The 22,465-nt window shown below is 47.0% G+C and overlaps 1 protein-coding gene across 1 annotated transcript in view; it reads left to right on the top strand.

Moving 5' to 3' along the window:
- The window catches only part of LOC123018018 (von Willebrand factor A domain-containing protein 7-like), a 33,301-nt gene extending 11,844 nt beyond the window's left edge, over positions 1–21,457 (top strand). The window contains exons 10-19 of the mRNA XM_044419757.1: positions 1,303–1,590; positions 1,715–1,933; positions 3,199–3,371; positions 4,614–4,728; positions 7,127–7,331; positions 8,981–9,062; positions 11,112–11,335; positions 16,019–16,123; positions 17,483–17,558; positions 21,362–21,457. Coding sequence (XP_044275692.1) covers positions 1,303–1,590; positions 1,715–1,933; positions 3,199–3,371; positions 4,614–4,728; positions 7,127–7,331; positions 8,981–9,062; positions 11,112–11,335; positions 16,019–16,123; positions 17,483–17,558; positions 21,362–21,457 — 1,583 coding nt within the window. The remainder of the gene's footprint in view (positions 1–1,302; positions 1,591–1,714; positions 1,934–3,198; positions 3,372–4,613; positions 4,729–7,126; positions 7,332–8,980; positions 9,063–11,111; positions 11,336–16,018; positions 16,124–17,482; positions 17,559–21,361) is intronic.
- The last annotated feature ends 1,008 nt before the right edge of the window (positions 21,458–22,465 follow it).

Genomic DNA, 22,465 nt, shown 5'->3' with positions numbered 1-22,465 from the left:
GTTCTGTGATCAGTTGGCTTTTTGCCCATGTGCGTTTCACCTCTTGCTACCCATCCCTGAGTTAGTTTGAAGATTTTTTTTTCTGAAATCAAAATGCCCTCCTTACATCCACTTTTATGTGTAGGGGTGTCTTTAAGAGACAGGGTCCTTTGCAGACACTTGCAACAAAGGCTTTAGGACATATGTAAATTAGCATATGTGAATTTGTGGGGCTTAGCACCAGCCCTGAGCTGTTCTACTGGAAACTAGCTTCTGGACTATACAAAAGAGAAGTATCCAAATTAAGTTACGTTTGCCCAAGCATGACTATACAACCAGCTTGTGCAACAGAGAAATACAGTGTTGCTCAGTTAATGCAATTGGACTTTTCAGAATGACTTCTTTGGATACTGCCCCAATAAACAAACCACAATCCGGTTATTCTTCAATAATTTCTCCAAACTTAGAGAGCCAGTGTGGTGTAGTGGTTAAGAGCCTGGGACTGGGAATCAGGCGATCTGGGTTCTAGTCCCCACTTGGCCATGGAGCCAACTGGGTGACTTTGAGCCAGTCACAGACTCTCAGCCCAACCTACCTCACAGGGTTGTTGTTGTTGTGAGGATAAGATGGAGGAGGAGAATGATGTAAACTGCCTTGAGTCCTTTGAGGAAAAGGCAGGATATAAATCAATCAATCAATAAAACTTTGAAATGGAGTTCTCCAATCAAAGTGCACAGATTAAGGAAAGCTGCAGACAATAATGCATTATATCATGAACATCATGTTTAAAAGTATGTGTATTATGATCACTTGCATAGAAGAATGCATGCATTCATGGAAATGCATATTGTTGCTGTTGTTGTTGCTTTTACTTTACATTTCTATATTGCCTGTAGCCAAAAATCTCTGAGTGGTTCACAACACTTAAATGGCCCATCCAGATTTCAGCCAAGCCCAACCCTGCTTAGCTTTCAAGATTAGGCAGGATCAGGCACTTCAGGCTATATAGAAGCTTAATGAATATTAATATTCATGCAAACATTATTTTTAATCTCAAGGTTCAGCACAAACTGAATTTAAGTATAAAACTATTCCCAGAGACAAGGACAAAGTTTGGAATTGACTTGTAAGATGAGAAAAATAAGAAACTGAAATTGACAAATTGATTGGCCCCGTAAGAGAAGCTGCGAAAGAGAACACAACTGCTTGGCTTCAGGATCATAACCGCTCAAATAACTAATAGCTTTTACTTTCCTGTGTGTGAATGAAAGAGTCAAGGGGAACAGCTTTCAAGATGCTCAACTCTGCTCTCAACCTACACAGGCACTGAAGAAGAATTTGAGGCATCTGAGAGAAGTTACGCTAATGTCTACGAAGAAATAGCTGCTCATTCTGATGGCTTCTGTGTTCGGACCAGCAAAAGGGAGCTCAGCCAAATGCTACCCCTAATGGAGACTTCCCTGAACTCTGCCCCTGTTAAGGTGGCCCGTGGTCATATGGAAGGGACTCATTTCCATTTTGCAGTAGAAAGCAGCCTCGTGAATTTGCTTGTTTCCGTGGCCAGACCAAACTACGGCATCATAACCAGCATCACCCTGAAGCTGCCCTCAGGTAGGAGGCATGGAGAAAAGAGCCGTACCACAAGCAGATCCCAGGAGAGGGGTGCTTGCAAAAATCCCCACAGCATCTTGCACTCCCCCCGCAGCTCCATCACCTTTGTGTCATTCCATGGCAGGTGAGCACCTCACATCTGCTCAGATGCTGGTCGACACAGACACCCACAAGCTGCTGAAGGTGCCTTCCATCGAGGAATACGGGCTGTGGACGTTGATCGTGTCTCCCGGAGGTTCCGCTGAAGTGGAAGTCAGGGGCAAGAGCTTGCTGGATTTTTCTTACCAGATTATGGAAGAGCAGGAGGGATACGTGCTTCCAGTCCAGGGACGCCCTGTAAAAGGTCAGTTGTCGTGGATGTGAAGCAGCCACAGTGCAGGCAGGGCTATACATGATGTGTGTCACACAAATGAAAAGCCCACTTTCCTAAGAATAAAGCAACTCAAGAACGGGTGTCTCTACAGGGAATAACTGAGTAGGGGGTGGCAGGCTGAGCCACAGTCGCCTTTTTCCTCGCCAGTAAAGCCCTATCCCGTAGGACTTTCTTGAGGCAGTTTTCCCAGTTCTTGCAAGTCTGTTTGGTGAAGGCTTGGCAATGAACACGTCTGTCGGCGTGACGTCCTTCACTGGGACGGATCGAGCAGAGCAAGCGCGTGTCTGTAGACGGCATCTTTGCTCCACACTGGGCCTGCCTTCTGAAAGCAGAACACTGTGCCATTGAGAAGAAATAAGTGATGAGGAATAAAGGTAAAGAGAGTTTTTGGTACAGAGAAGGGTTTATTTTTTAAATTATTTTTGGTGGGGGGATTAGTTGAGGGGAGGGGAAAAGGGAAGGGTGTGAAGAGGGTTTAAGGTTGTGATAAAGGTTAGGGTAGTGAGACTTTGTAAGGGATTTAGGATAAGAAGACAAAGATATATGTAAAGTACAAAGTGTAGAAGAAGTTTGCAAGGGAAATCGAAAGCAATGAGAGAACCCGAGGCACAGCGAACGGGGGTTGAAAGCAGACTGGCAAGAGGGCGGGGACTCTGCCCATATATTCGAGGGGGTGGGGGAGCAGATTTCCCACCAAAAATATTACTAGCTGAGGGAATCTTCCCGAATACAGGCCCTGCGCAGGTGCAGCACCCATAGGTGTGATGCACGGAGACCACGACAGAGAATTGGGTAGTACTGAGTACACCAGCCCTCCCCTGCTGTGCTGAATTCCAGCTGGCTGGAGATAGGGAGAGTTGGACACAGTGCATCTCTGGGGTGCCAGATTCAGAAAAACCATGCTGGCAGTGGATGACTGGTGTTGCAATCCAACCCATTTGCAAGGCATCCGGTTGGAAGAGGCTGGATTGCACCAAGACAACCCCGTCAGTGATTCCACATACGTTGAGGGCCCGCAATAGTCCTCCAGCCACTACACACCTCTGTCGGTCAGCTGCGGCACTGCAAAAGCGTCAGTCTTTGCCCTGTGTGTGCGCTCAGTCATTCATGGTACAATCCAATGGGGACACCCATGAGCCTTCGAACCTGGGGGGCTACAAGTGCTCTGTGCAAGGCAGAAGCAGCAGCGGAGAAGATCTCTGCCTCCCCATTCTTCTTTTGTTCATCTTTTCCAGGTGAAAACTACACGGTCTCCCTTAAGCTCATGGGAGATACTGGAGGTGTTCAGCTCAAGCGCCTGGTTGTTCTCTCTAGCCAAGGGACCCCAATAGACTCCGTTGATTTGAACCAAAGTATGGATGCCCTCGGCAACCTCTTTGCCACCGCTTTCCTTCCCTTACGTGCTTCGGTATGTGCCCATTCCTGTGTTTGCCTGCAAAACGAAGGGTGTAGAACCCCGTTCAGCTCCAGGACCAAATTCCATTCCAGGGAAGCTTCTGGGGACCACATTCCACTGGCTGGGCAGGGTGAAAGCGAGCAGGCAAAAAGCGAAATGGGTGGGGTGCAAAAGACCAGCATATCTAGGCTGAAAACTTGGACTTGTAGCAACTACGCTTTACGAGAAACTCTGTGGCAATTTAGGATGGGGAAAATCTATGCAAATGCCGGGAAACCACCAAACAATTAGTGACTGGGAAAGGAGACATGGCTAGCTAGGGAGCTACATTTGGTCCCCAGCCTGAGGTTCTGCACTCCTACACAGAATAGTCCTGAAAAAAAACATCTAGGATGGATAATCCCCTCAAATCCTTGGCTATCCCATTATATCTTTAAAAGCCTCAGCATCAAGCCCCATCTTAATCTGGCATTGAGAAGATGACAAGGTTGGCACCAGGAAGGCCTCAGTAGGGAGTCTATTCCATTGATGGGGCCACCACAGAGAAAGCCTTTCTTCTTGGTGGGCATGTCCTGAGTGGAGCCAGTTGGAGCCGGGGATCAGACGACATGGCCCAGGAGGCACCTTATGACTCGCTCTGTTTCTATGTTTCTTATGGCTGCCCACTGAACCTCCCTTGGAGCTGGCACTCAGAAGAAGGCCCCAGATGGTGGGCATAGGGCCCAGACAGATTGTGGTCTGGAGAGGTGCTCCATCGGGTACTGTGGTTCCTAGCCATGTAAGGCTTGATGGGTGAAAACCAGCACTTGGAATTGGACCCAGAAGCACACCGGCAGCCCATGTCAAGTGGTCTTGTGTGTTCAGAATGATGGGCAACAGGTATTAAGCTGGTTGCTGGTCACAGACACTCAGACCAACCTACTTGCAGATAAGATTGAGAGTGGGAGGAGGAGAATGTAGTAAACTGCCTTAAGTTCTTTAAAAAGGAAGGAAGGAAGGAAGGAAGGAAGGAAGGAAGGAAGGAAGGAAGGAAGGAGGAAGGAAGGAAGGAAGGAAGGAAGGAAGGAAGGAAGGAAGGAAGGAAGGAAGCAGATATAAATCTCATAAATAAATAAATAAATGTTTTCCCACTGAGCTATTCAGCTCCAGGGAACTTAGCAAATTTCTTTCCCATTAGCCTCTTCCTTTACAACAAGATGTGCAGGGAACGTATGAAATACCTTCCATAATTATTCCTTCTCCTTTGCCTTCTAGGACAGCATGTTGAGTTTGGAAGGTGTGTCTTCAAGCCATCTGCCCTTTACACGAATCAGCAGTAGCCACATCATCACAGAGTCCGTGAAAATCGTCCTCTTGCCAGACCAAAGCAGTGAGTCCCTGGGGAGGCAGGACAAAATACCCGTAATAGCCTTCCCTCCACTCAGGCCGGTTCCCACCCGAAGGGAGCCGGGAACATCGCAGCTGTCTTATGCTGCCCCAAGACGCTTTCCTGCTAAGGCAAAGGACATGGTGGCACATGGTGGTACCCTGCTGTCCCAGCTCCACATAAAGGAGCCAGAAGGAATTGCAGTCCAGCCCTACTTCAACCCCAGCAAGGGGGCAGCATCAAGCACAACTCTGCCCTCCAAGTGAGGGGAATATCTGGGGCGGGGGTCCTCAAACTTTTTCAACAGGGGGCCAGTTGAAAGGTGCCAGTGGTGGGCGCGGGCTGGCAAGGCAGCATCGGTGCCGGGCTTGGGCCAGCAAGGGGGCAGGAGTTGCGGGTGCGTGGCGAGGCAGGGGCAGGCGCACGTGTGGTGGCGGCTTGCTCACTCAGCGGTTGTTTTCTCCAAGTGACTCCAAAACCTCTGAGGCGGCCAGATGGATGTGCGTGGCAAGCTAGATCCAGCCCACAGGTCGCAATTTGAGGACCCATGGTCTGGGGGTTCAGGAGAAAGGGATGGGGGACTCCAGTCACCCCTAGTCTCTGCCACCTGAGGCCGTTGTCTCACACTGCCTGGTAATGATAAGGCCTGGCCTCACCACTACAGCTAACCAGCTCCCTCCCATTTCCTCCAGCAAGAGCCGTTAAGTGTAAGAACAGGAATTGTAACCTTCCAGAGCAAAAACCACTTGCTAAATATTGGGGATCCTTTGCAGGTGTTATCTATGAAACACCACCCATCTAGGTCGGAAGCAGGAAGAACACAGCTGAAATCTACTTCTGCACCTCTCAGTGATTTGCAGTAGGTCAGCAAAGGGTTTTGACTCCCGGTGGCTTGGTGGTCAAACAGTTCCAGCAATCAGGCTCTGAAAATCAAGGCGCTTTGGAAGAAACAGGAATAGATGCACTGAGAGCCAGTTCTGCCCTTGAAAGCAAAATTTTGGGCCGAGCACTGTGCAACAGTTCCGTGTCCCCACTCCCTGATGCCCCATTTTGCACCTGGCTCCAGTGAAGGGATTTCAGGGTTCTCATGAAAAGTAAAGTGGATGCTGCAAACCTACAGACTCCTCACCGTGATCTAGATTTTCTTTTCATCTGGGTGGTTTTTGGCTGGTCCACCAAGTACATAAAAGTCCAGCTGGCTCCAGTCCAAGGTCATTGCTTGTAGAATACTGGAAAGGATGTTTGCAAGCTGCACTTCCTTCCTCCCTCCCGCAGTCACCAGCCTCAAACTGCTCACAGCAAAAGTCTCTTTATTGTTTCTACACGTAAATTATCCAGTCAGGTTTCTGAGCATGCACAAAGCGGTTTGTTGAACCCAACCTAGCAATTATTTCCAAAACTCTGCTTATGGACACGCTTGCGACCCAACCCTTGGGAAGGGACTCTGTGAAAGTGTGTGCAACTTTTTGCTACACGCTAAACAACCCATTGTGCCTCTCGCCACTGCTGCCACCTGGCCAAGGGGGCTCTCTCAGAGGGGAGCATCTGAGCCCTGTTTGAAGATCCCCCAGTCTCAACTGCCCCCCACTGTCCTGTACCTCCATGCTGTCCCCCAGGGTGGGCCTCCGCCTCTGCCCTCTTGTTCTTCCTTGGGCGAATCTCTGGCTCTCCATTCCCTGCTGTATCCCATGGACTTGAGCCAAGTCCTGCTCTTCAGTCCCATCTAAATATTCCTCTTCTGAATCAAAATTCAAAACAGCCACGTTGGCGCAGTGTGTCTGGCTCCCAGCACAAGCAAGAAAAAGAACATGGGATGAAAGGAGCGGGATCAGGCGGTTTAGACCTGTCCTCCACCACCAATGCATCCGACAGCCATTAAGTCCTGCTGCCATTAAGTTCATATGTATCATATGTGCATGTGCACAGCAGGAGTGGGGGACCCTGCTTAGGCCACGATTCTTCCCCCTCATGCATGGACCTATCGTCAATAGGAGGACTGCAGGCTGTACGTCGCACACCTCTTGCTTCTTGGGAAAGAATACAAGATGTTGTGCGACCTGCTTAAACATTTTACTTTTGTGTACGCTGCCCGTAACACCAGATGCCTGAAGTGGACAATGTCCATGGCAAGGTTATGCCAAAAGAGTTGTGTTGTTCTTTAAAATGCTGCAAGATTCTTGGTTTTGCTGAGAGAGGGTAGCACAGCTAACCACCTGGAAATGAGAAAAATTAAGCTTTGAAGAGGAATGGGAAAGAGGAGAGAAGGTGGGGGCACCTTAAAATGACAGAGCCAGAAGGCTGACTTGGTCCACCTCTGAGACTATCAGCCAAGGGCTTCTCTAGCAGTCTGGGCCAGCAGCTGACCACATGGTGAGGAGCACCTTCTGCTTTTCCTCCACAGGCACCATGTCACCAGGAGAGACCTTGGACATCTCCGTCCTAGTGATGAATGACGGGGCAGCCTCATCATTCACATTTAAGATCTGGGACGATCTGGGTTTGATGAGGACTTTCAGCCCAGAAGAAAGTTTCATAGATTCCGGAGAGAACGTCACAGTCACCGCAACCTTTGCGGCCGCTGCAGAGAGTGACAGCTTTGCCTCCAGGTGAGGACGGATGGCAACGTTGCCCGAAGGGTAGCAGCCGAGGCTCCAGCATAATTTAAGGCAGGAGTGGAAGCTTGACGTGGGGGAGAAGGAGCATAGCACGCCCAAAAGAGGACATACATACTGCCAAAAAAGAGGAAATGCAGCAAGGAGGGCAAAAGGTGGCACTGGCCAGCGTAACATTACACTATGCAAACATGCATGTCCTCTATTCCCCGAAAATAAGACCTAGCATGATTTTTCAGGATGCTCATAATAGAAGCCCTACCCCAAAAATAAGCCCCAGTTAAGATCGTCAGCCAGACAGACGCATTTAGTACGCCCATTGCAACATACAGAGGATGTTCTTTTATTATTATTAAAATGATAATATAATAATAACAATAATAACAACAATATAATTAAATATAAATAATATTATTGACATTAACACTTAAAATAAATGATAATATAAATTATAATGAAGTATTTGTAAATACCCAAGCGGGCACCTTTGGACGAGAGGTAAACGCCTATGTAAACAGATGAAAGCAAGACCTATTGCTGAATGACCAACTGGAGTACAGACAGAACACACAAATAACATGCGCACTTGATAACAAACTGACGTGTTTCATAATTCAGTATGTCGTGTGTTGCAACGGACGTACTTAATGCTCTCGTGAGCTGCCACTCCTGTCTCGTAAGTCTTTAATTAACACTTGATTTAATGGCAGATTTAAAGGGAATAATATTTTGACCCCCAGACAAGATGAGTGCAAAAAGAAAGAGCTATTCCATCAGGTACAAGAAAGGAATCATGGAAGACTCTTGGGGCAAGAGTCTTACGGCTTTCCTAAGAAAAAAGAAGGCATCACCTGAAAATAAGCGCTAATGCGTCCTTTGGAGCAAAAATCAACATAAGACCAGGACTGATTTTCAGGGAAGCACAGTATAAATGCAAGGGACAGCTCATTCCTATTATATTTAGATAGGAATACAACACAGGTCCTCCGAGTGAGGAAGACCGTGTCCAAGGGACCCATGCCGTGTGCCTGCGGCCCTTGCTGTCCAGCTCCTGCCAGCAGCTGATGGGTAACCTCAGGGCTGCTGCGACCCCCCCTGCCTAATGCGCTGTGTTCTGGAAGCCAAGCTTGGATTGGCAGATGAGTGGGACGTGGACATTGTGCACCTCAGCGGAGTGGGATTATTATATTATGATGTGTGAGCTCCTGAAGAGCATCACTTGCCGTCTATGCTTCCCCACCCAATGGACACACTCCTTCATTCCTATGCACCTTCGCGGCCTTTGAGATCTATGCAGGGGGCCCTCCCGTGTGAGCCGTCCCTTACAGAGGGGAGCAGGGAGGGCCTTTTCTGCAGCTGCCCCCCACATCTGGAATGCTCTCCCCAAGGAGGTTCGCCTGGCGCCTTCCTTACTTTCTTTTCGGCACCAGGTGAAGACCTTCCTTTTAAAAAAAATATCTTAACAACTAATGCCGTGAGACCTTTGTTTCGTATTTTCTGCTTGTATTTTATTTTTAATGTGTTATTGGTGTTTATTGCATTTTTATCTTGTAATTGTGAGCCGCCCAGAGGTGCCGTGACACAATTTGGAGGCATACAAATATTTTAAATAAAGAACTAACCCCATAATACTGTTCTTCCAGCATTGCTACATTCATGGCCAAGGGTTCAGCTGCACAGAACTACCTGAAACTGCCCATTACTGTCATCCCTCAGGCGGCCCTGGTGAGTAATCCACCATATGCAGGGTTCATTCCTAGAGGCTACTCACAACTAACCTTCAGTGAAGAATTTTGTACACGTCCTAATTCAGGAAATCCTCCTGCAATAGCTATGTGAACTGTTTCTTTTATTTTTAGATAGATGTGGTTTGGGTTTTGTATTCTCATGGGATTCTAAGCCAAACGTAGGGTGCTAGAGTTCACTTGTTTATGTATTTACCTATGGAATTTATAAATTGCACTAATAGTCCTAAACAGGACTCTATGGGTAGTGAATAATGAAAACCAAGAAAATACAAAAATATCCCAGTTTAGACAACTACATAAATCAATTAAATATTAGCAGGTATAGTAAAGCAAACCCAGCAATAAATTCATATAAAATTGAAAGAACACAATCCAGTTTTAAAAAATGCCTGGAAGACTTGTTATCCCTCATATGCAGCCTGGATGCAGTTCAGAACAGCTCTCCAACAGGAGCCTTTCCATCACAGGAATTGCCTTGCTCTGTGGCCCTGCCCTGCCCCATGACAAAGAGCCTGCCCTGGCAAGGTGAGAAGCAGGACAGATTTCTCTCCAGAAGCCCAGTTAAGCCCAGAAGAACATTCCTGTCAGATGAGATCAAGGTCTACCCAGTCCAGCAGTCTCCTCCACACGCTCACACAAGCACCAAGCACCCTCTCATCCATGTTCCCCAGCAAGAGTATACAGAAGCATATGACCTGCAGATGGCAGGAAAATGCCCTTCTGCTGATCAAATGATTTCCCTCAAGAAGTACCCCAAAGGCTGTCACAAAGAGGAAGGTCAAGCTCTCTTCTTGCTGATGCCAGAGTGTAGGACACGGAATAAGCAAGTCAAGCTGCAACAACCCAGATTCAGGCTGGACATCAGGGAAAGTTTCCTCACTGTCAGAGCAATAGGACAGTGGAACCAGCTGCCTAGAGAGATGGTGGGCTCTCCCACACTAGAGACATTCAGAAAAAAACCGGACAGCCATCTGAGTGGGATGGTGTAGCTCGGTGTCCTGCAACAGCAGGGGGCTGCACTTGATGGCCGTCATGGCCCCTTCCAGCTCTACTATTCTATATTCTATACGCATATTGCCTGATTATTGATCTGATGCAATATGTTGTTTCCCCTGCATAAAACTGTTTTTCATTTAGTGTTTCATACTTAAATGCTTTGGGGGTTTGCTTTTCTTTAAAATCTGCATGCAAATTGCCTTAATTAAAGGTGGATCGAGACTGTTCTATGAGCTGGTAAGTTGAAACATGGTTTGTCATGTAATCCAAGACATTCTAATTATTAGCAAATGATATTAATTGCAAACATGGATCAAAAGAATGTAACCCATCCCTCCCAACCCCCTGCGCAAGGCAGAAATGCAATTTAAGCCTCTCTGGCGGGTGACTGACTGTCGCTGTTTGACTTCCTTCAGGGAAGAAGAGCCGAGCACCTTCCCAGCCGCTCAGCTCTGGCTACTGGCAAGCTTTTCTGGAAGTCAAACATGCTGCAGCTCTCTTCCAAATGAGAGCACTTTAGGCACTTGAAAAGTGCTAGCAGGCCTCTCTTCAGTTTTCCCTTCTCCAGGCTAAATAAAAAGATATGGATGTTTATGCCCCTTTCTTGAAACAGGAGACACAGATTTAAACTAATGGCTTTTGCTTCATGCATTACTGAGTTACTGGATATTGCAGTTTTACACTAGTTCTGGGAATCAACGACAGAGCTTTTGGCTAGTGACCAGTACAGAAATGTAAAATAAATTAATAGGATGTCACAGGGTCCTATGACCCTACCCGGTGCCTTATGAACGAGTTCTGGAACGTCCCCATGGTTCTCAGCCAGCACGGGCATTACAGAGTTGGGAAGCTACACACCTGGGGGAGACCAGGTTGGGAGAAGCTAACCTGTGCACATCCCACCACCCCTTTATACACTCAGCCTTTGTAGGGGGAGATTCCCAGTAAGAGCCATAGATATCTTACATCTTATCATGGAACTGATGACTACACACGGGGATTCCTAACCAACCTGTGGTCCATCCAACAGGAAACAGACGAGACCCCGCCAGTCCACAAGGTTGTTGAGTTTTATATTCAATGTGTGGGCGACATGCAGAACCGACCGGGTTGCAATCAGAAGAACTGGCATGTGAGGTTTTCGGCAAAGGATGCTCAAAGCGCAGTCACTGTCCAAACCAACACAAATCCTTCTGGCCTGTCTTGCAGCCCTCAAGGGACTTCTGGTAACAAGGAAGTCACCTGTGACTATCAGTGAGTACCCAGCCGTGCTTTGTAGAAAGCCATGAGAGCGTAAAAAATGACCTCTGGGGCAGGGGAGGATTGTGAATGGAAGGCGCCATCACCTGGATCCCTTGTGGAATTCCACAAACAAGACGAATAGGGGTGAAATTTACTTCATATTTCAATGTGAAATCAAGTTTCACACTTTTGAACCACTCTGCCAACTGCAACTCAAGTTATTCCTCAGTTATACGTCTTTCTTTGGCTCTTGCAATGGAGTTCTCTAATCAAAAGAACGCACACACAGGGCGCATATTGTGGGAAATAATGTTCAAATATGTATTACTTTAGGAAATAGCTGTTAACGAAGTTCACTGTTAGAGAAAGTACATACAAAATATTTTATACGAGGGCAAATAGACACAAAATATTTATGATACTCCATATGAGGCTTGAAAAACATTTTCAATGTTTGGGAATAACTGAACTTTAAGACTGAAAAAATAAAAAATGAGAGAAGCCAAACTCCCAACAGGTTCATACATCCCAGAGGCAGCTCAATTGCACAATTAAAGCCTCACCTGGAAGGTCCCCTGGAGGCAGGTGTGGGGTTTCTGCTCTCAATCCTACCAGGGCTGCTGGTGTGGGGAGAGGAAAGACCTCTGTTCTGAGCATTATTGCTCCGATCCACAATTCTCCTGACTCAGGGATTCCAGGAGTTAATGCTGCACCCTGACCCTGCTGCCTCAAGGTCAACCCACATTTCACACTAACTGCAGAATTAGCAGCCATTCTGCAACGAACATCTGCCCAGGGCCAAGAGTCAGGGATGCTGGGAGCTTTAGGCCAGCACACCTGGAGAACAGCAGGCTGCCTACCCACCTGTCTGAAGTGATGATTGCAAACATGCAATTTGTTATCTAGGCATGTGATGAGAAACCTGGACCCATAAGAGCCAATTCCCCTCCTTAACCCTAGTTGCAAAGAGATCAAACCGGTCAGTCCTAGAGGAGATCAACCCTGACTGTTCTTTAGAAGGCCAGATACTTACGATGAGACTCAAATACTTTGGCCACCTAATGAGAAGGAAGGACTCCCTGGAGAAGAGCCTAATGCTGGGAGCAACAGATGGCAAGAGAAGAAGGGGACGGCGGAGGATGAGGTGGCTGGATGGAGTCACTGAAGCAGTTGGTGTGAGCTTAGGTGGACTCCAGGGGATGGTGGAGGACAGGAAGGCCTGGAGGAGTGTTGTCCATGGGGTCGCGATGGGTCAGACATGACTTTGTGACTAACAAAGTAGTGCTGGGATTTTTCTGAGACTGCAACACACAGAGAGGGGAAGTTTATCTCCTTTGTGGTGGAGGGTTGCTTCTACTTTTACTGTATATTGTAGCTTTAATCTTTTAAATTTTTAGATGTTATTGTGTCATATTCCATGGTTCTCTACAGTTGTGATCCTGCTAAAGGTCTTACCTTCATGCTGCGTTTATCCTTAAGGGGTAAAGCTCCCTTTGGCACAAACAGGAGCTTCCCTAAGGCTAGGGCAGGAAAGGACCAATCTTCATCAGGCTCCTGGCTGGGAAAGGAAAAACCTCCTTGTGAGCAGCATTCCCAGTGGATCCCCCTGTGCCAGGATGAAAGAGACGTCTGTGAGGAGGAATCTCCTGACATGGCTCCTAGCCACTAAAGGGAGTTGACGTGCACAGTATCTGCAGGTGCCCTGAAAGGGCCTTTGTTTTCCACTGCTAAGCTCCTTCCCTCACTATTCCATGTAAAGTGGAAGTTTTTACCTGCACAGAAAGTTGCACATATTTTAATTCATTTTTAGGGTATACATTTTGATATGCATGCCCCCACTCGTGAAAGAATTCTTGCACACTATTTAGAAATATATGCTGCAAATGTACACTAGTTGAAGAAATCCCCCCCCCCCCGCCAACTGGATCAAAACTGTACCTCAAAACTGTACAGGTTGCATTCATTTTCACATTGGGTTCCAGGAGGTATAGTTCAGGTAAATCACAAAAAACTCAACTGAGCACGTTACATCTCTAATGTGAAAGGCGTCATGCCTGTAACAGTTCTAAGCTTAACCGACAGCGCCCTCTTCAGCTGAACAGCAAAGCTGCTGAGACACCACTATTTTTGCTAGTTTTGTCTAGGGATATATGAGTAAGCAAAACCCAAGCTCACTATCAGATAGCAAGCTACATTTTCTTCTGTTCACATGAAAATCTATGCACACTTCTCTGTGTATTTTGCCTAAGTACACATCAGTTGTGTACCTCTTTGAAATTTACATGAACTTCTGCCCAGTGTTTTTTTTGTCATAGAACACCCCGGAATGGAGTTCCGGCACCTTTTTTCAACAGATTTTCCAAGTTTTAAAAGTAACTTTTGAAAATTTGATGTTTGGTCCACGTGGATTTGAATCACCCTGTTGAGTGTAGCAGGTCGGTGGCAAAATCATTAAAAGGGTGCATGCGGGCTGCTTGTGTGTCGAATCCGATGCATGCGTACTTCATTCGCGCTGGTTGTGATGGTGCCGCTTGGCTTTATCGCTGCTCGACTTGTGATTAGTCGTGTGGTCGCACGCTGAGTGCTTACTGCAGGCGGTGACCGTTATGTTTTGTTACACAACTGACGTGCGTGGGTGTGTGTACAGTGATTGACTACGTGCGAAAGGTAAATAATTTCATGAGTTCCGGCACCTTTTTTCTTTCAAAAAAAGCACTGCTTCTGCCATTCATTAGGGTGTACTGGTTAGCCTTTTTCAGCTGCATGTATACTGTTCAAACACATGTTATTTTTCGGTTTGGCAAGCTTGGAATTGTCCTGACTTTGACCTCAGATTGTGCCAGGGCCTGCATTCAGTCCAAAAGGTACAAAATGGGTAAATTTTGATCAAAGATGAACTGACACAAATTCCTCAGCCATCTCTAGCTTGGTGTACAATTGTGGGACATCACAAACTCTTGGTGCTGCTCCAAGACATTTTTCTGCGAAGGCAAAGAAGGAGATAGTATCCCTCCTCCATTCCACATAAAAGAGCAGTCCAATCCCACTTCCGCATTCGCAAGGGGACAGAGCTCTGTCCTCCAAGCGAGGGGAAAGTCCAGGGGTCGAGAAGGAATGGATGGGGGACTCGTCTCTGCCCCCTGAGGTGGTTGCCCCACTTTGCCTGAAAGGTAGGCCACCCTTGATACCACCAGCAGGGCGGTCACACCTCCCACCTCCTCCAGTGGCAGCTGTTCATCATAAGACCCCCCTCTGTGTCTTACATTTCCACCTGGATCAGTCAGAGGTGTATCCACCAAACACTGTGCCTCTAGGTCAGAAGCAAGAAAGTGGGAGATTGAGATCTCTAGATCATTTGCAGGCCATCAGCCAGGGGTTTGGCCTTCCAATGGTTGGAGGATCAGACCATTTCACCTAGAAATCTAGACAGGTGATGGGAAACTGTGGCCAATAACAGCTTCTGTCATTTTTCCCCTTTAATCCTAAATGTGAGGTTTCTCTAGGATTGTAACACACAAGAGCAGGGAAGTTTATCTGGGGAGCGGGCTCTATTTTTATTTTATACTGTAGTTTTTGACTTTTATATTTTAGTGTGTTATATCCTGGCCCCTTCCAATTCTACTATTCTATGATCTTATGGTTTTAATAGGGTAATACAGAAATGCAGGAGATAAAATATATGAATCTTTTTTCCTCTATAGTTGTGATCCTGGTTAAAGTTTTTCTTTCCATTCTACATTGGATGAAAAAAGCCTTCTAAGGCTTACCAAAGTGCAGCAAAGGGCAGTTTTCATTAGGCTTATGGGTGGGAAAGGAAAAACCTTCCAATTAGCAGAATTCTAGGAGTTTAATTTGTTTCCCACTCAAATTAAACTCAAAGTTTGAGTGTTTTTACTCATTTAGAACTGTATATCCCCCCTTTCTAAACAATGCAAACCTAAATTAGCACAAAATTTTATTAAATGTTTTAATTGTGCACACACACATACCAACCTACTAAACCCAGATGGGAAGTAAACTTCACCCCACACTAAACCAGTTCCTGTTTTAAGAAAATAAACAAAATTTCCAAATTCTGCAAAAATACACACACATGCATGCATACAACATGCATGGGCACTAGAATAAGGAATCTGCTGATCTGCAGGGCTATTTTCAAAATGGAGAAGTGTGTATTTCACTACAGGTATCTGATTGCACAACTCAGCTGCAGCCTGCTAATTCACTCAATGTCTTTCTTCTTGTATCCAGTGCTACCTCAACTTTTAGTACAAGATGCCACGTCCCCCTTTGTTGATTCCCCGAAAAGCAGGGGAATGCTGTGAGTTGTAGGGCTTTTTTTTTTTTTTTTGTCTAAAGATGCATAGAATTTCACCAGAAACTGGTTCACTGCCGCAGTGGCATTGCTGAAGTGGAGCACTGTTGGTGTGCTGTTGATATCCATGCTCTTAATTGATTTGTTTTTATTATTTTTAATCAAACTTCTGTTTCAATTTGCATTTTGCTCTTGTTAGCTTCCTCAAGCACGGTTTTTTGCAGAAAGGTGGGGCACACCTGAATGCTGCAGCTCGGCACATTCCTGTCCCCTGCCTCCTTGGTCCTTTTATGCCAGGTTCATCCACCTCTCATTGTTTATGCCACTCACCAGAATTTACCCTACTCTGCTCAGTGCTCTTGCTTTGCCCCCTTTTGTAGAGCAACCTGCTGCTCACCTGATGCTGAGGTCCTGATCAGTGATGAAAATGGGAACACGGACACTTTCACAATGGACTACAGGAAATTCCACTCTCTGACAGCCAAGTGAGTTTTGACACATCTGAATAAAGGAAACTTATTTATTTACATGGTCCATCTGGCTCAGTAAACTATGGTGAAAGTGGGGCCTCTCCAGTTTTTGAGCTCCTTCCCAGTATAAGCCATTTAATGAAAGCTTATTCTTATTCTTATTTATTAAACTTGCATTCTGCACTAATAGTCCCATAGGACTCTCTGAAAGGGAACGCATCTGAGACTTCCAGAATACAAAACATACTTGCCTCTGCTGTGGATTAGCTGACCCAAGGCTCCCTGGTCCACAGGGAGGAAGCTGGGCCTGACTGCTCCATCAGGGTCATGTCCGTAATAGTCATCATCTCAGACACTGGCATAATTTGTAGATTTGGGTCACTGGCCCTTTAATTAGTCATTCCTTTGCTTTGGCCACAGTATTACTGAAGCTAGTCTTTTAACTAATCAACAGCTGTTTCTTTTTATGATCCTGTTTTCCTCTTTGCCATCACAGAAAAGGTTTCTTCAATTAAGAATACTATTACAACTATATAATTTCAATTTTTAAAAAATGAAGAACAGTTGTGCTACTAGGAACATTACTCAACTGCAGTTACTTCTGAATTAAACATTTTAAGAACTGGTGCAGATAGATATGTTTTAGGGGGTTAATGGTCACTCCAGTAGTGCTTTACTTCTAGATAGTTTTAATTCTACTTCCAGTTGATTGAAAAACAGCCGTGGGTCCAAGGGTGCTAGTGTGGAAAGAACTCCAAAAGCCCAGAGACCTGGGGGTGAGTAAGGCCACACCAGCCACAGGAAGGCTGGATCACCACCCTTTTCCTTGAATATTTGTATGACAACCAGAATTCAACAGGGGCAGCTTTGCCCATTGCTGCTTCTCTGTGCTGGAGTTCAAACTCTGCCTGCTAAACTTTTGTCTCCTATAAGCTACTGGAGGTAGAGAGAGGATATGGCACTTGTTGAGCCAAGAGTCCTATAAGGGCCGATAGTGAATTAGCGAATTAATGCTGAAGGGGTGTGTGTACTGCCAAATGGCTTCTGCTTTTCATGCAAGATTTTTTCTTTCTCTCTCTCTCTCTCTCTCTCACCCTCTCCTGACAGCTGACCTACATCATATGGATATCCTTAAATATGGAAGATCTTCTTTCTTATTCCTTAGTGCTCTCTGTACTCACACAATCCAAAACTACCAGCCAGTGGTAACCTGGCCACATCTGTCGTCTGCACTGCATACAACGGATGCCAAATAAAACAAGTTTCAAAAGCAATTCTGCCTGTTTACATCACTTCTTGCCATAAGAAGTGTTTGGTCCCTGTGCACGTCCTCTGACCTGGAAAACAGGGTGTCCCCCTTCCCCTCCCCTGCAGGTCTTCAGTGGGTGCCAGCAAAAGGCAGCCCGCTATCACTTGCCAGGGCTGCAAACCTTTGCCCACTGCCCTGGGAGTAAGTCCATGGTATGTAGCTGAGCAGACTGCATTGTTAATGTATTATGTAACTGTGGGGCAGGAGCTGGGCAAGAGTGGCTTTAAAAAGATTAGCTCACTGATAACAGGTGAGGTACCTGAAATCTACCTTCTCGGCTTCTGAGGGTGGGCCTTTAAGGCTTCCACTTCTAATTGATCAGATGCATTGAAGGAAAAGTGGCATCCATACAATGGGACAATGGATGCACCCTCCCTTTCACATGTCTATGCTATGCTACCCTCTTCTTTTAGCACTATGCAGTGTGGACGCCAGGCTATTATTCTGGCTAAGCGACCAAAAAAATTCAGCATGCCACATGAGGAAGCGGAGAGGGGTTTGATTACTTCCGTGTGACCCTCAAGCTCATTTTCCCTATTGAGTAAAACCAATGGAGGGGTGGATTTTGATTAGAAAGTGTCCATGATGAAAATAATTATTTTAAAAATGGAAACAAGAAATGTTACTCCATTCTGATATTCCTTTGTTTACACTGTAGTTTTATTGAAAACAAAAATGAAAAGCACACAACCCTCAAGAACATTTCTTGTTATTAGACTTCTAAGAAGGCTAAGTTCCACATTTCCCATTTTCTCTGAATAGGCTATTCGACTGACAGAATCACAAGCTTTTCATAAAATGCTACTCCAAATTCAGGCCATCTCTTTTTGTGCAGCGATTACCTCACAGATAATATTCTCATCCGTTCTATAAAGTAGGATTTATGGTCTGAATTATATCACTGCTTAAGACCCTGTGCATCAGAATTATTCACTGTACACCATTCCATAGGCTGGTATGTCTGCTCAGCCTTACCAAGTAATTCTAAAAATGGAGGTCCCTTTGAAGCTGTAAAAGCAGCAGATTCCAACAGATGTTTCAACTGCAACTTCTGCCATTAACCCATAGAAGGCAAATCATATTTAGCATAGAAAGCTGAGAATGTCAACAACCTTGAAAGAACTTAGAAGAAAGAAGAGGAGGAGGAGAGTGTATAAAATTATGCATGGTACCAAGAAAGGATGTATGTCCCATAATATTAGAACTAAATGGGATCCTCCCATGAAGATGATTGGTGGGAGATTCAGGACAAGTAAAAAGAAGTACTTCTTCATGTGGTGCATAGAGGATATTTTTTTTATTTTTATTTTTTATTTATATCCTGCCTTTTTCCTACAAAGGGCTCAAGGCAGCTTACATCTCCTCCTCCATCTTATCCCCACAACAACAACCCTGTGAGGTAGGTTGGGTGAGAGTCTGTGACTGGCCCAAAGTCACCCAGTGGGCTCCATGGCTGAGCGGGGACTAGAACCCAGATCCTCTGAGTCCCAGTCCCAGGCTCTTAACCACTACACCTTCAGTGCAACAAGATACAGCAACGAGCACAAACTTAGGTCACGTTAAGAATTCGCGGATGTTAAGGCTATCTGTGGCTGCCAATCACCATGGTGAGTGTCGTTTCCCAAGGGCCGTGGGTGGGAAGATGGGGCTGCCCTCCTGTCCTGCTTGTGGGCTTCCTGTGTGCAGCAGGTTGGCTGTTCGTGATGTGAGCAGGATGCTGGGCCAGATGAGCCACTGGACTGAACCAGCACCGCTCTCCTTGCGCTCTGCCACGTATGGATGCTGGGCTGTATTTGGCTTGCGGAGTCCCTAGTTCTGCAGGTTTTCTGCACACCGCAGGGGAAAGTGGAAGGAAAATGTTGCCAATTTATTTATGTATTCGTCACATTTGTATGCCACCCCATAAAGGCTCTCTGGGCAGCTCACACTGCAGACATAACACAGCAATACAAATAAAAATAGATAAACAATAATAGCTAGAACCACGGTACATAACACAATATAAAATGCTATATAAAATGTAACAGGAGGATAAGCATCATATAAACAAGAAGACAAAAACAAAAACCAATAAATCATAACCTAAAAAACAAATACTAAATGAAAAGGTCTTGACTTGGGGATGAAAGCACAGTAATGTCGGTGCCAATCATACCCCTTTCAGAAGGGAATTTCAGAGGTGAGGTGCGACAACAGAGAAAGTTGTTTTCCTTGCCAATTCTCCCCTCACCTCATCTGGGCAGCCAGTGCAGTTGGTGGAGGACCAGCATAGTATGCTCTCTAGGGATGATTCTTGTTGGAGGGGGTGCTGCTCTGTTTTGGATCAATTGAGGAACCCAGACCATCTTCAAAGGCAGTCCCATGGAGAGCACATTACAGCAATCCAGGCAGGAGGTTACCAGCACATGGATAATTGTGCGCGGTTTCACTCAACCAAGTAGGAACGTAGCTAGGAAATCAGCCTGAGCTGCTGACAGAAGGTGCTCCTGGGCACTGAGTCCACCTGAAAAACAAGCAAGAGCTCAGGGTTTAGGACCACCCCCAAGCTACACACCTTATCCTTTAGTGGGAGCGCAACCCCATCCAGGATAAGTTGAACATTTCCTAGTTGGATGAACCAACTGCCCACCAACAGTACCTCTGTCCTGTCTGGACTGGGCTTCAGCTGATTGGCCCTCATCCAATCCATTACTGAACTAAGGCACTGGTTCAGGACAGCCACTGCCTCACCTGGGCTGGATGAAAATGAGAGGCAGAGCTGAGTGTCATCAGCATACGGGTGACACTTCAGCCCAAACCTCCAGATGACGCCACCCAGCGGTTTCATGTAGGTGTTAAAGAGCATGGGGGACAGAATGGAGCCCTTGGAACTCCATGGCGCAAATGCCACGGCGCACAGCAACAGCCCCCCAGCTCCACCAAGTGGAGACGGTCAGTCAGGTAGGAGCAGAACCACTCCAAAGCAGTTCCTGAACTCTCGAGCCAGCCAGCCTCTCCAGAAGGATACCATGGTCAATGGTACTGAAAGCCACTGAGAGATCCAGGAGAATCAACAGGGTCGCACTCCCCGTCTCTCTCCTGACTTAGGTCATCCCACAGGATGACCAAGGCAGTTTCCGTTCCGAACGCAGGCCTAAAGCCCAATGGAAATGGATCTGGTAAGCTGTTTCCTCCAAAAGTGTTTGGCGTTACCCAGCCATAGCCCACTCCAGCACCTTGCCAGGAAGGGAACAGTGGCTATAGGCTGATAATTATTTATGTCCTCTGGATCCAGATGTAGCTTTTTGAGGAGTGGTGCGACCACCACCATCTTTAACGGGGTAGGCCCCACTCCCTCTCTCAAGGAAGCATTCACCACCTCCTGGACCCACAGGCGAGTCCCCTCCTTCAATCACTCAATCAGCCAAAATGGGTGGGGGTTGAGTGAGCCAGTTGTGACATGCACAACCCAGCAGCTCGTCCACATCCTCGTCCCGTAAGTTTGGACCAGATGGTGCACTAGACACCTCTGCCGATGGCTCTGGGATAACTGTGGTGCCCAACTTGAGAGAAACCAGGGCGACTTTACCCTCAAAGTGTCGCACAAACTTGTCACAGTGGGTCTCTGAGGGTTCGATGGTGCCGCGTCTTGGGCCAGAGTGTAAAAGGCCGCAAACTACCCAGAAGATCGCCACAGGGTGACAACTCAAGGATGCAATGGAGGCAGCGAAGAAGTATTTCTTTGCTGTCTTCACCACTGTGGAATAGGCCCGATCATGGGCACTAAGCCATGCTTGGCCAGATTCATTCCAAGTTTTCCTCCACCCAAGCAACATCGGTCTTCCCTCTTGCTTCAGCACACGCAGCTCTGGGGTGTAGCAGGGGATCGGGTGGGCTTGGCAAGAGCAGAGAAGGCACCTGGGAGCAATCATGTCAGCCGCTCAAGTCGTCTCCTCATTCCACAGGGTGACCTGGGCATGGACAGGAGCACCACGTATGCCAGCAGGAAAATCCCCCAGAGCTGGCTGGAAGCCTTCTGGATCCAGGGGCAGACCACCTGAATGGGGCCCCCACCCCTCCAGAGGGGAAAAGGGGCCGAAAGTCCAAACCCCAGGAAGAAGTGATCTGACCATGACAACGGGGTTGAGGACAACACACACACACACACACACTACCTTTCTATAGGGTGTTCAAGGATAGGCTAGACATGCACATGGTAGGCATTTCATGAATGCAGCTGGCTGGAGCCGGGGGTCAGACTAGATGGCCCGGGAGGGCCCTTCTGACTCACTCTGTTTCTATGTTTGCAATGTTTCCCTGTGGTCTTGGAGGAAGCAAGCCTATGGCCCCTAAACATGGTTTGAAGGGACCCCCCCCCCCGAGGTTGGAGGCAGTGATGGGCAAGAAATCCATCTGCGGGTGGGAATCCATTAGATTCCCTGGGCTTGGCTCCCCAGACTCCAGTCCGCTCTGCAGCAGCCCAGAATCCAAGCTCCTGGTGAGCATGCACAGCATTCATGGGGCACTTGCCAGGAATTGAGCCCTAAGTATTGCACAAGCCACCAACAGCAGCAGGGAGGCAGAAGGTTGGTCAGATCTGCAGACAGTACTAAAGCAGGGGCAGTAGCCACAACTGAGGAGCAGGTACTCTGGATCCAGAAGGATCTGGACAGAGCAGGGGACAACAGGATGGCGTTCAGTGTGGATAAGTGCAAGGTCTTGCATTTGGGGCATAGGAATGGGTGTCATAAGAACAGGTTAGGTGACAAGTGGCTGGAGAGCAGCCCTTGTGAAAGGGACCTTGGGTTGCTGGTTGACTGCAGGCTGAACATGAGTCAGCAGTGTGGTCAAGAGGGCGAACGCCACCCTTGGTTGCATTGCCAGAAGCGTGGCTTCTAGATCAGCAGAGGTATTGCTGCCACTCTATACGACTCTGAAGTGCCCACAGTTGGAGTATTGTGCTCAGTTTAGGGCCCCTCATTACAGAAAGGATATAGCCAGGTTGGAGTCAGTGCAGCGTGAGGCCACAAGGTTGGTGGCCGGTTTGCAGGGGATGCCGTATGAGGCGA

Source organism: Varanus komodoensis, unplaced genomic scaffold (genome assembly GCF_004798865.1).
Source record: "Varanus komodoensis strain SLA01 unplaced genomic scaffold, ASM479886v1 scaffold107, whole genome shotgun sequence".
Taxonomy (NCBI): domain Eukaryota; kingdom Metazoa; phylum Chordata; class Lepidosauria; order Squamata; family Varanidae; genus Varanus; species Varanus komodoensis.
The sequence above is the reverse complement of the archived record's forward strand: the minus strand, read 5'-3'. Positions and strand labels throughout refer to the sequence as shown.